This window comes from Cimex lectularius, unplaced genomic scaffold (assembly GCF_000648675.2).
Source record: "Cimex lectularius strain Harlan isolate CLEC.00 unplaced genomic scaffold, Clec_2.1 scaffold134, whole genome shotgun sequence".
Classification (NCBI taxonomy): domain Eukaryota; kingdom Metazoa; phylum Arthropoda; class Insecta; order Hemiptera; family Cimicidae; genus Cimex; species Cimex lectularius.
The window spans coordinates 1,364,407-1,378,412 of NW_019392747.1; the positions used below are offsets into that span (position 1 = coordinate 1,364,407).

At 33.9% G+C, this 14,006-nt stretch overlaps 1 protein-coding gene across 1 annotated transcript; it reads right to left on the bottom strand.

Moving 5' to 3' along the window:
• Nucleotides 1-211: 211 nt before the first annotated feature.
• LOC106670157 (calcium uptake protein 3, mitochondrial) lies at nt 212-8,207 on the bottom strand (the record flags this gene model as incomplete). Its single annotated transcript, XM_014400238.2, has 11 exons — nt 212-628; nt 701-858; nt 915-1,072; nt 1,218-1,346; nt 1,908-2,113; nt 3,266-3,319; nt 3,642-3,724; nt 3,830-3,877; nt 3,939-4,049; nt 4,106-4,244; nt 8,112-8,207. Coding segments are annotated over 11 exons (1,254 nt in total), but the record flags the coding sequence as incomplete, so codon positions are not given.
• Nucleotides 8,208-14,006: the final 5,799 nt, after the last annotated feature.

Here is a 14,006-nt window from a genome sequence, read left to right on the forward strand (position 1 = left end):
GATGACTTATCAGCGGTGTAGCAGCCCTTTTACTTAATTTTTGATGGCTTTGTCTACCAAACGCATTTTGTATTTTCAAGTCTAACCAAAGTAAAAAGGCATTTAAGAAAGCAAGTAGGAATAAACATAATATGATTTTATATTTTATTGAACATTAAGGTAAAAATTGAAAATGTGTTTATTACAGGTATAATTAAAAAAACAAAAAACAAAAAAACAAAAACGAAGACAAGATGGTAAAAATTCATATCACAAACATTTATTCTTTCTTTATAAAAAAGAAAGCAATTCAATTAAAATTAATTATAGTAATTATTTGATGCAATAAACAACAAATGCATACATACAAAACATAATAATAATAATAATAATAATAACATTCCTAGAAATGTAAGCATATCTAAACAAACTGAGGATTTTTAGGAGGATAATTCAGAAGCGTATAATTATATTTCTTTGTAAAGTTAGGTTTTATAGCTTTTAAGGCTACTCGATTAGATATTGTGGTAGAATAATGGACTTATTTTATAGACTAGAGAAGAAATGCAATAATTATTTAAGAAGGTGTTTTTATTTCTTGCTTCAAGCAAACTTTAAAGGCATCCCATCCCTCACTTTTTGTATTAAGCTGAAAAGAAATAATAATAATAATACCAATTAATAAACATTGTCCAATGAAAAAAACAAAACAAAAAAAAACCTTAAATCCTCTGTGCAGTCGGTCTTTCATTATAGCAATGAATTCTCGATAGCTGAGTTGGCCGTCACCGTCTTCGTCGAAAATCGCAAAAACAGTATGTACCAAATGCTTGCTTAGGGTTGTTCCTGTGCAGATCATCACCGCTCTGTGGAATTCCTCTGAAAATTCAATCTGTTCAGAAAATTTCCCACTATTCAATAAACTACGTCCGCACCTTTTGAGATAGGGTGATCGGCGAGTGTGTACATCTTCATTGCTATGGCGAAATCCTCGAGGTTGTTGAGAAACTGGAAAAAGACTTTGAACTCCTCAAATGATATGCCAGGCATTGATTTCAGACGGGTGACCAATCGCTCTAAATGCATTTCATGACTACAACACAAATAACATTTGGAGTACAATAAAACTATTTTTGGATTTTCTAAATTTATTCAGTTTTGATTTTCCTCATATTTACTATCATTTTTAAATAAAATAATGGTAATTGATTATTACACATTTAACTTGAGGTACTTACGACTCTGCATCTAAATATGTATATCTTAATAAAATTTTTGCAAAATCAACTTCACTTATTGTATTTTTCCCTTTTGAATATTCATCAAATTCCACCTCTAGAACTTCTGTTTGCAAGTCTGCCATGAACCTATGAACAAAGAAAACTTAAATTTTAATAACTACACAGTTTACACATTTGAACATTAATGTTTTTGATCTGGAAACAGAAATTTTTTGCATGACTATTTTTGCATTGCAGGGGGTGAGCATGGATTGGGTTAAATTAGGTTAGGTAAGGTAGAATTAAGATTAGAAATAGGTTATTTGGAGATCATGAGATGCGGTCTGGTGTGATGTAGGTTTTAGAAAAACATTTTCTTTATTGTGCCAACATTTCGATCTTTATTGAGATCATATTGAGATTCAGTTGTTTTCTGTTTAGATGTGTCATGTTGAGAGTGCCCACGACACACAAGAATGACACATCTACACAGAAAACAAACACTTTGAGCCCTGAAGATGATCTCAGTACAGACCGAAACGTTGGCACGACAAAGAAAATATTTTTTAAAACCTACGTCAAACCAGACTACATCTCACCATCTCCAAACATTCATTGGCTAAGGCCACTAAACACCACATATTAGGAGAAGGGTTAAAATTAGGATTAGGGACATGTAGAGTTAGGGTTATTTTAATAAAACCTTACTGTCTGAAACCCTCATAGCGTAGTTCGTCTTTCCCTTTGTCTCCAAAGAAATGTATTGTCAAAGTAGTATCGACATTGTGCCTTCTCTGAAGACCTTGCTCATCGTCAACATAGTCTTCAGTTGCTGAACCCTGCACGGTTAGCATGTCACCTTCGTCTCCAAGGCCTCGTTTGTCCTTCCAGGCATGGCTGAATATTTTTTCCATCTGCAAGTTTACATCAAGTTTTGTGAAAATTTGAAATAGTAAAAAAAAAAATTAAAAAAAAATAAAATCAATAAAATCAGGATAATGGAAACAATGTGCTTATGCAACATGAAATGGTAAAGCAACACTAATGAAAAATGAAAAAAAAATGTCAATAAGAAATTATAGATGACATTTTGGGGTCAGATATTAATTATTAAAACATTTTTCTGACAAATAATAGCGGCAGAAGAGAAAGAGTAAACATGTACGTGAATGGCAGTGATAAAAGTAGCCTGGAAATGTAATTAAATATTAAACATTTACACAATTAATTTGAAAGGAATGATGAAGCAAAAATTTGTTTTTAACTGATCAAAATTTTAACTTTAATAGACCTTTAAAATTTTAACCTTTAATAGAATCATTTTTAAATTTGTAATTTGGTCATTAGACATCATTTTGGTATCCTCACTGGGTCGGTCTTTCAGACAGCATTTCACCATCTTTACTAGTAGGTCTGTGTGTTTCTTCAGACATGTCCCTTTTATATTTCCTACAGATCTACCAAATTATTTAGGCCAACTAAAATTAAGTGAATGACCGATCGACAAAAAGACGCTGAATATGGATAAATGCAAAACACATCTGATAGACCAAGCCAGCAAGCAGATCAAATCGGGATGATTGGTAACAACCAAATTTCAGGTTCATCCCCCCCCCCAGTGTACAGAGAGAAATAAGGACGATATACTTTTTAGTCTTTTAAAACATTAGTTTTACATAAGTCAAATACTTTATGGCATTGTTTAAATAAATTCAAATATCATTTACTGGATATCATAATGCAAAGAAGAAAATAGAATTAAAAGAAGTAAAATATTGATACACAAATTCTAATGTTGCAAATAGATTAATGTTAAACTTAGAAATTGGTGACAACTATGATTTTGATGATTTCATGGCCAATCCAATCTGTTACTGAAACACAAAGTTAGCTCAAATGTGATGAATACAAGGTAACAAAATGTAAGCAAAGCATAAATTCTTCAAGCAGATGAGCATGACTCATGTTTTGGTTAAAGGTTGCAGAAAAACAACAGCAGTAGTATTAGAGATTTGAGTTAAAGATCACCACAGACATTTTTTTAATAACCTGAATTCTCAACTCACTGTTTTCTTATCACCTCTGTCGTTTACTTTCTGGTTTGCAAAAATTTTCTTAAGCTGTCAAAAATTCAATCAAAACTTGATTATTCTGTTTTGTCTTTTTTTAAATATAAAAATGACCATAATTTACAGTTTGAGTAAAAAAACAACAAAAACAAATAAATACTTCTTATGAAATACTGCCAAAGAAACAAAGAGGGAAGTAAAAGTTATTTTAATGGCTAATTAGTTGTCAGAAATGAGTAAACTGTGCTGAAAAAAGCAAATATAAACTATTCGATTAAAAATAAATGATATAAAATAAATTATAATAAATAAATCAAAAATAATTACTACAATTACTCTACTAAAAATTCTATTGATGAATTTTCTCACTTACGACAAGAAATTCATTTTTATCGATTCTTTCATTTCCATCTGTATCAAACATATTAAAGGCAATCCTGAATCCTGACAATGGCTCTAAAACATAAGATTTATTGCTAAAAAAATTACTAAACATTGTGTGGAAAATTAAATAAAAAAAAAGAAAAATTAACAAATTGGCAAAACATTTATCATGCTTACTTGTTAAAATTGAAAGAAGAAAAAGGTATTCAGTATATGAAATTATCCCTGAAAAAATTCCATATTATAAAACACAAAAAAAATAAATCAAATATATATTTTTTTTAACCTTTATCCTTAATAGATCTGAACATTTTGGAAGACCCTTTTGAAAGTTTAGGCGTAGCTTTCTTAATCGAATCCAGATCTTTGCTCGACAGAATTCTTCTCTTGTCTCTGACTGCAATCGTACAACGATTAAAACACTGAAAGTACTTTAGTATAAATTAAATTTACAGTCAGGCTCTTGGTGTATAAAGGAGTCGAGAAAATCTCTGGGTGTCATGTAAATCTGCCCGTCATATTCTGCTGATGCGAATTTCAGAAATCTTCTTTCTCTTGAGGTCAGCTTTACCTCCTTAAGCTCTTCTTCTTTCTACAATAGGATAGACAATTAGAGAAATTTATTTTATAAATGATTTGGGCACCATCCTATTACTCTTAAAATCCTTTGAAACATACCGTGCATTATATCTATTTATAATGCAATAATTCACACAATCAATTTTCCCATCCAGAGGAACTGTCTTTAACAATCCCAATTGCAAAAACCGTCCTCTTATAGACCAATAAACTTCCTTCCTATTTTATCCAAAATCTTCAATAATGACTTCCTTAAAAGTCTAATATTATTCTCTCAGAACCTAATCCCCGACCATCAGTTAGGTTTCCAATCCCTCAAGGAGGGCTTTAGAACAGTAGATGCAATATTTTTAGAAGACAAGCAATAACTGCTTTGGACATTTCAGAAGTATTCAGCTGAGTTTGGTACCCTGATCTCTTTTTCAGGTTATAAAGTATCCTCCTGGTTTTAAGTGAAAATCAGCCCTTATTTTTCATGCATCAAGACAATCAAAGCTGAGTTTCACAAGGAAGTATCCTAGGACCAATCATCTAAACAATCTACACTGCTGACAAACCCCCTAAATGATTGAACATGACTGTTGACATAAACACACCCTTCGACACTACTGTAACCTGACAGAAGCAATCCAAGAATATCTGGACCTCATTACTGACGTGTGTTAACTCATGTGATGTTTATGCTCAGATGTCAGACCTGCCCACTAATGAACATAAGCAACGAGCAACCCTCCATCCAACTAAGTTCACTACGGCTTCACATAAAATCCAGATACAAGACAAAACAGACAAGAAATATACGGACCTCTCGGATGCCTGCTTTGTCTGATATCTACATTAAGCATAACAAATTAACCACTTTCAAAACTCTCATTAGACTGACTTGGATTTATGAAAACAAACTGTGGAACTTGGACAAATCCTCCAATATCCAATGAATCTTTTTAATAAAAATTCCTCTGTTGCATCTTCAACACTCCATTTTACATCACCAATCTAACAATTCACAAAGACCTAGACATCCAATCTGTGAAGGATCTCATCAAAATCCACAATTTCGATCCTAAGCAATCCCTCCACCTTAAGTTCCTAATCCACTAGACCGAACTCTTTCCTCAAAGTTCTATGCTGTCTAAAACGACAATGGCCTCATGACCTCCTATGACCCTTTACTAGTCCTAATTAAACCAAGGAAAGTTCCAGCACAGCCTGGCTTCTCTCCTGAACACATATGTGTCAGATTTATGATATATAATATACAGATATATGTACATATACTAATTACTCAATGTATATTTTTTGTACATACAGCAATAAATAAGTAATTAAATTTTTTTTTCTATAATAGCCTATTGTTTTAAGTGTAATTAAATTAATTAAATTTAACAATGTAGAAAATGATGGACTGAATAAAGAATAAGGATAATAATCGAAGTAACACTCAAACATTGTGACATTCTGGGAAAAGAAACACATGATATAATTTCAATTTTGAGGTCTGAAACTATTCATAAAATTTATAGGCGTGGATAAGAAATAAATATGATTTCTTTTATTTCACAGACGACTTCTGCCGTATAAATTATTCACGATAAGGAGCCTCCTTGTCGCGGTGTAGCAGCCCCTTGTTCTGGAAGGAAGGACTAGACGCAATTTGTCAAACCTAATGGTTTATGTGGGTTTTTCAAGGTTTCCAAACCAGACTTATTTATCACCATATCCGATCCAATTAAAAGTAATGGAATTAAGAGGAGCCTTATCGAATCTGTTATGATCTAGCTTTTTAGTTCGACAGGCGGGGTGGCCCGAGAAGAAGAGGACCGGTAGGGATTGCGACACGAGCGGTAATTTTAATGCCTACGATAATATGTAAGAGTTTGATTAATAGCCGTCTGGAAATGAAACGTAGGCCTTTTTTTGGTTGATACATTTTACTAGATGTGTTGAGCACCAGTTTTCTCTTTTTGGGAACCAAACACAAAAATCCTTATAAACAGCCCACCCAGAATTTGAAATTTCGTCCGGAAATCACTGCTATCAATTCCCAAGACAATATGAGACAATATATCTTTTATTGCGTCAGATTTGAAAGAAATTGGTTAAATAACTCCTTAAGATGAGTAGCTACCGAGATAAGAGGAAAAAAATCAATTTTTAACTGTTTTAAATGTAGGCTTGAGAACCTTGGAATGTCAATAATTTTCGAGGATCAATGGCGTATAAACTAGTTGGAGCAATTAACATCTTTAATAAGTTGTAATGAACTTTTTCTTATTCGATCCGACTTCGAAGTCATAATAGCTCAAGTGGTAGAGCAGCGGCGTATTTAGCCGAAGATCGTGAGTTCGAATCCCGCTCGTGACATTGACTTTTTTTATCTCAACCAAAACCTTTCATAAAGATTAATTAACTGAAAAAAGTCTTTAATAATACTAACATCGGGGTCTTACGACCGTCTAGGGAGTCTACTTATTTTTTAAGATCAATTAAGATTTGTATTTACAATGAAGTAGATCGTATGAAAACAATTGTCACTATTAAAAGTTTTCTAACCAGCAGGGGATTAAGTTTTCAAAAGGTATAATAATATGATGCTATAGTCACGACGATTCAATTGACTTATTTCATTGTTTTCGACGTTAATTCAAATCAGTGGCTTTAATCGAATTGGTGCGCCTTTCCTCACTTGTTCGATCAGACAAATGTGTTTCAGCATTTCGTATTCATCTGAGGTAGGTCGGTGTAGGTCGAAGGAGCAAAAGATCAAGAGGAAAGATTACGAAGAGATAGATAGTACGAAAAACTATAAAAGACTACATGCTAAATTACAGCGGTGTCCTGTGAGAAATACGGAAAACGACAAAATTACCCTTTGTTTGGGTGCCAGGATATACAGGGCAGAAGGGCACTAAGATGCCGAAATTGGCCAAGGAAAATTCCATCACCTATCGATCTAGAACCGGCATACTAATTGAAAAAAAAAAAAAAAAAATAGATCTCTAAGACTAAATTTAATGAAATAGCTTTCAGAGGCATGCATTGGTTAAACGACCATTGCAGAAACTAACAGCATACCAAAGTGCCGAAAAAGTAGATCCATCGGGCTGGATGCATTATAATTGATTAAGAGTAGCTCCTCGGTTCAATGGGATTGTAGTTTAGGCCAGAGGCATGCGGAAGAGTTCAACAAGAAACTAACAGCAGAATTACTAAGCCTAGGACGAGTTAGAACAGGGATGACTGCTGATTTTGGAGGCATACGTAGACTCGTGTCAGCAGAAACATGTCCTCTGTCGGTGCGAAGGTACGGCTGAAGTTCCTACACCTTGGAGAGGAACAGCCATGGCCTGAAGGATACGCAAGAAGCCTTTAATATTGCTTTAGGTTCTCGTAATAAGCCTTAAGGTTAACGAAGAGTTCTAGAAAATAATGGGATGGCAAAATAGACCAATATTGGTTCTCAAGGTCGTAAAGCGTCGACTCCTTAAACCTTAAATTATAGGTGTCTCATTACTATGCACTTAACAAAAAAAGGGATTGTTTATTAACGATATTTTCAACAATAAAGACTCATTTTTTTTACATTTGTTCTGCAAACCAGCCGCCGAAGATGGCAAGAAGTCTGGCCACGTCTGATCGGCCAAAACAGCGAGGATAGGCAGGAACAGGAAACCCTACCTTGACAGTGCCGCCCAAAAACCGCTCATCAATTAAACCCTCGTGTTAGTACTATTATAAATGATATATTGTTGTTTGATGGTGAGTGTATCGCTGTGGTAGACAAGGAGGCATATTTTATTACCCCATTATGCCCGGCCACCCTCGTAGCCAACCCCCGAATCGCCGGAGGAGGAGAACAAAAAGAAATTAAAATATTTACGTTGACGCCGGACCCTGTTTTATTATACTGCTGCTGTCTGCCTTTACAGTAATTTGTAATTAGAGCATCTTGAAAGAAAATTGTTACTTGATAAAAAGGGGAATGTTTTTAGCGATTATTCAGAAACGAGTCTCTTGAGCAGGGCAAGACTAGTGTTTTGGCACTTAGATTCTCTGGCCCATCAGGTATTTTTTGTGCGCAGCTCACGTTAGTTTGACGTCGATAGGCCTAGAAACATATAGTGCAGTCTTTGTTGCTAGGTTTGGAGATTGGCTAAACTTAATAACTTGAGTTGTCACACTTTCCGAAAATAAGTATTTTCTACAGCTGAATTTCACGAAATTGATGCTCTTCATTTGTCTAAACTCGCTTATGTCTAAACTAAACTATACGAGTTAAGTGTGTTGACCAGGTTTTGAGTTGGGACTTGTGTTCACTAATGCAATATCATTTGCAATTCGTGCATGACGACGTTATTTGCCGTTGACAAGTCATGTGTGTAATTCAGGAACAGAAAAGGACCGAAGATGCTTCGTTGGGGAATCTCTGATATGTTGAGCCTCGACAATGACGCAGCTAGAACTTGGCAGAAAATATTCACGCAGGTAAGATTAGATTATTCTATAAAAACTGTCCGGTAAATTATCTTTAATTTTTTTTAGAGCAATCCATGGTGCCATAAAAAAACTTCTAGTCAATCATAGCCCCAATGTAGTATCCATGACCATGTGGAGGTGTTGCGGAAAGGAATGCAATGCTCGAAATCCAAATTGTGAATCAATGGATGCCAGGAATTGACGAATATTTTAGAAAATAGGCTTCAACAAACTGGAAGGTTAGGGGTGAAGTTTTTAATTTTTCGGTTTTTGTCATCCCGAATTCAGGTTTCTATGTGTTTGGAAAATGGCCTGTTCGGAGCATTCCGTTAACGATCTAAATTAGCATGACGGGGCCTTTTCGAGGAAGGTATTTCGTACAGGCATTAAAGTTAAATTAATCATGCTTCTGAAATGACGGATCATACTATTATTGGGTGTTATAATGTGGAACAAACCCACGGTCCTGCAGAGGATCGCGAGTGTTGATTAGCAGTGATTGATCCTGCGTAATTGGGATTTTGAAGGTAAAGATTTATTGTAAAGTGTGCTGATCCGGACACACGACGGCTATATCTATATCTATTGGCTATATCTTATATATTTCTTTAAAAATCTCCAGTAAACAAGAAAAATAAATATCTTGATGATTGCAAGTATTTACTTAAAAAAACGAAACAAAGAAAAAACAGAGGGTGGCTATTTTTTGCCTCTCAGTGTAGTTTGTTGTACAAATGTTTTATTGCTGCTAAAAAAAAAAATCATGTAATAGGGTTCGGTTGTAGGTTGTTCGTATAGGCGTTAAAGTTAACTTAATCATGGTTCTAAAATGACGGATCATACTATTATTGGGTGTTATATGTGGAACAAACATAGCAGTGATTGATCATGCGTAATTGGGATTTTGAAGGTAAAAATCTATTATAAAGTGTGCTGAACCAGAAAAAATCAACGTTACCTCGAGGGTGACCACTTTTTTGCCTCTCAATGTATGTTGAACATAATGTTTTTTTACAATATATAATCAAAATCAACCGATTTACCTACAGGCCTCACGCATTGAAATCATGAGTTGAACGGAGGCTTTAGAAAATATACCAGTAAAGCGAATTTAAAAGAAAAATAGTCATAAATAAGGATTTTACAAATGCCTTTTAAGCAGCAAGTTTGTATCGCTACATGCGATCAAAAACTTTTTTTTTAACGAGGGTTCGCAACAGCAGAGGTTATATCAACCCTCGGGGTGCCGGTGTTTTTGAAAAAAAAAGCCCATTTGTAAGTATGTCGGATTCGAACGCAGGCCCGATGGATTCGAACCAGGGACCTTTACCTTACAGTGATGAGCGCCGTGTCAACGCCTAAACCGTTGCGGCCACCGACGCCCCATCAAAAACTATTCTTTATTATATGACGATATTGTATTTATGGACAACCGATTTCATTGAATTCCTTTCCCGTTGGCCACTAGTCAGAATAATTCAAATGGAAAACATTTAGATAACAAGCATTCATTATAATGAAAGGGTGAAAAACGACAAAAATCCCCGAAAAGAAAGTGTTAAATAACATTTCTGACAATTAACTCCTATTTAATGTTGACATTTCGAAATATTTTTTATTTGCCCCATGAATTGTTTCCTCGGGGTAAAACTTAAAAAAAATAAAAAAAGAAGGTAAACGTAAGAAAATAAATAAAAGATACAAATAATACAAGGGCCGTGTGGGTGGGTCGAATATGGTAATGCGAGATGTCTACCGTGTATGGTATCATTGTTCGTCCCGGTCAACAGACAATCCGGTGATCTGGACAACGTTGACACATGCACGGAGACACTTTCAAACAATAAAAAGGGCGACATCCATCAATCTAATTTATGCCTGGGTCGTTTCAGTTTGGGCTGAGTCCCCTTCGGCCAGGATAAAAATCAAAATGATCCATTTTTATCCATCACTCCGGCCTCTTTTTAATGATTGTCAACGGGATCACGCGATATCGCGTTACTAAGGAGCCACTCTTTCATTAATCGGTAGGCAATGTAACACGTTTTTATTAGATTATAGTCATTTTGTCGGAACAAAACTGATTTTTAGAACGCTAAGGAATATTGACAAATAGTTTACCGATTTTTTTTCTATTTTCTGTCAAGGACGCAATTTCTAACCCGCCTCTGTAAATTTATATTTTTCCGTAGGCAATTAAAAAAACAAGGCTGTGCCTATTTATACTTTTCGCCTAAGAATGTCTAAAGTGTTTGAGAAAATGGTCAAAATCAGTTTATATACAAATTATTCAGAAATCCAATGAGANTCTCAATAAAGATCGAAACGTTGGCACGATAAAGAAAATGTTTTTCTGAAACCTACATCACACCAGACCGCATCTCACGATTTCTGAATAATTATCGAATAACGGTCACTAATCACCACACATTTATATACAAAGTTTATATACGGTAAGGACCAAATTTCATGTTCATCACTCCGCAGATCACATCGAAAAATCTCTAACTTTCAATAGGAAGTTATTGATAAAAACCTTTAGACAGCTTATAAGTCATTACATTTATTTGTACTGCACTCTCAACACGACACACAAGAATGACACAATTACGCAGAAAACAAACACTTTGAGCTCTGAAGACGATATCAATAAAGATCGAAACGTTGGCACGATAAAGAAAATGTTTTTCTAAATCCTACGTCACACCAGAACGCATCTCACGATCTCCGAATAACCATTTATTTTTATTATTGTAAATTTCTAAATGTTAGTACTACATTTTTTTGATAAGTCTTGTCCCTTAATCCCTCCCACTGAGTGCCAGCATTGGCTGTATTCTTATGAACCCTTAGTGCTGTTATACATAAAACTATATTGTGTTCACATTTGTAATCTGTACTAATATGCATAGGCTACAAAAAAAAACATCAAAATATATATTTTTAATAGAGACTTATCTATACACATACTATTTCAACAAATTACTAAATTACTACTGAATTAATTACTACTAAAAACTTAATAGTAGAAGTGATGTATTCATCTTTGAAGCATTGGATGATGTGGAATGTAGTAAAATAGTTCTTTTTTATTATCGTTTTTTCTTTCCACCGATTCGTTATAAAGGAAATTTTAGATAAAACTACATTTTTTGTGAACTAGTTCCGAGTTATTACAGCATCATCGGAGCTACGAAAAGAATCAATCATAAATCAAAATTAGTGGACAAAAAAGGAAGTTTAATTTAAAATTTCTTTTTTAGCAAATCGTGAAAGAGGAAACAAAAATAAAGAACTATTTTACAAATGGTGCTTTTTTGCTTTCAGGTACAAGCTTAACAAAAGGGTTAACACGCTACAAATCTGGCCAGACACTTTCTCACATTTTAGCTCTTGAATCTTGATTCAATAAGTAAAATTAGACCCAGTGAAAAAAAGAAGCTTTGGACAGTAAATTTCAAATAACTGACCAACAAATATGCAGCAATACAAACAATACCGAAACGATAAAAATAATTAAAGTGAATAATAATTTAAAAACCCTTCCTGCAAACAGAAAATATATAAAGCTAGGAAACCACATTGTTTTTAATCGAACTACGAAGAAGATACTGCTATCACAACGATCGCCTGCTGCATGTCAACAAAAAATTACGATTAAACCCAATGAAGATTCCATTTTACACGTGATATAGCTATAAAATGACATCGGTGTCGTTTTGTTTATCACGAAAAATATTTTGTTAGATATTAGTAAATAAAATGCTTATCACATGGCTAACCTACTTACTGTTATTCGTGATGACAAAATAAATTATAAGTTGAGGTATTTTATAGCTATATCACGTGTGAGAATAACTCAAGGAATTTTAAAAGTACAATTCAAAAGCGCTAACAATTCGAATTTAAAAGGACACTAATGAATTTTGATGAAGGGCGATAAATATATTAAAACGAGCATTACTTTTAGACGGTAACTGGAATCCAAAAGTTAAAAATAAAGTGACCGTATTATTGTTGGTGCAGCAACTCGATACCATAGGCAGTTCTAGTTTATAAAAAACAAGATAAAGGGGAGATACAATCACACAACAATGAAAAAAGGGAATCATGCCAGCGTGCACGGGATGAAAAATGAAAAGGTTCCGGGAAATGATGGTATCGCCAACGAAGTGTTAAAGGCGGCCACCCTTCCTATCTAAAACAAATCACTCTTCACTATAATCCCAGATACAGAAGCACAAGGAAACTGAGCCTTCTAATGGGAATTCTAAGTAAATTGGAACTGTCTATAAAAAGAATAAACAATATAAGATATAAAAAAGTACGTTAAATTCATTTGATCAAAGTTTAATAAAACTTGAGTTCTTTTCGCTTTTTTCCGTCTAATTAACCATTTTTTCTCACCAAATTAACTTCCAAATTTGAAATTCATTTTTTTTAAATCAACCATTTTTATTTTGAAATTAACTTTTTTATGTTCCAATTGACCCGTTTTAATTTCAAATTAACCCTTTCTTTAGTTAGAAAAACATAGGATTTGGTATGAAATATAAACGTTTAAAGTAAAATTCCTGTCTATTTGGTAATTTTTTTTTTAAAATATAAACTCATTGGCTCTTAGAAATCTATATGAAAGTTAATTATAATTAAAATTGAACAATTAATTAAGGTTTTTAGTTTTGATGAAAAAAAGTTAATGGCACGAGAGGGATTCGAACCACGACCTTCGGCTAGATACGCCGCTGCTCTACCACCTGAGCTATCGTGACCTCGATCCACTCGGACATCAACTCCCCATCTCAACCCCACCTTATGAGTTTTCCCTCCTTTTGCCATTTTTCATTTCCATGTCCGAGTGGATCGAGGTCACGATAGCTCAGATGGTAGAGCAGCGGCGTATCTAGCCGAAGGTCGTGGGTTCGAATCCCTCTCGTGCCATTAACTTTTTTCATCTCAACTAAAAACCTTAATTAATTGTAAAGTATTAATTGGTCAAGCGGACCACGAAATTAGTGGAAAGAAATTAAAATCGAAAATGAAGTACAATTAAATATAATATTATTCAGCTTTTCATTGGAGATTTTTAAAAATATAAAATAATTGTGCACTTAAAAACAGTATGGAAATTAAGTTACAATTAAAATTTAATATTAATATAAAAAATATTGGGTTGTCCGAAAAATAATGCAGGTTTTCTTATTGTCTTTTAATTACTCCTCTAAACTGTTTGCATTTGATTAATTATTCTTTTGAACGAATGTCAACACTTTTAGACCTCTTCCAAACAAAAATGTTT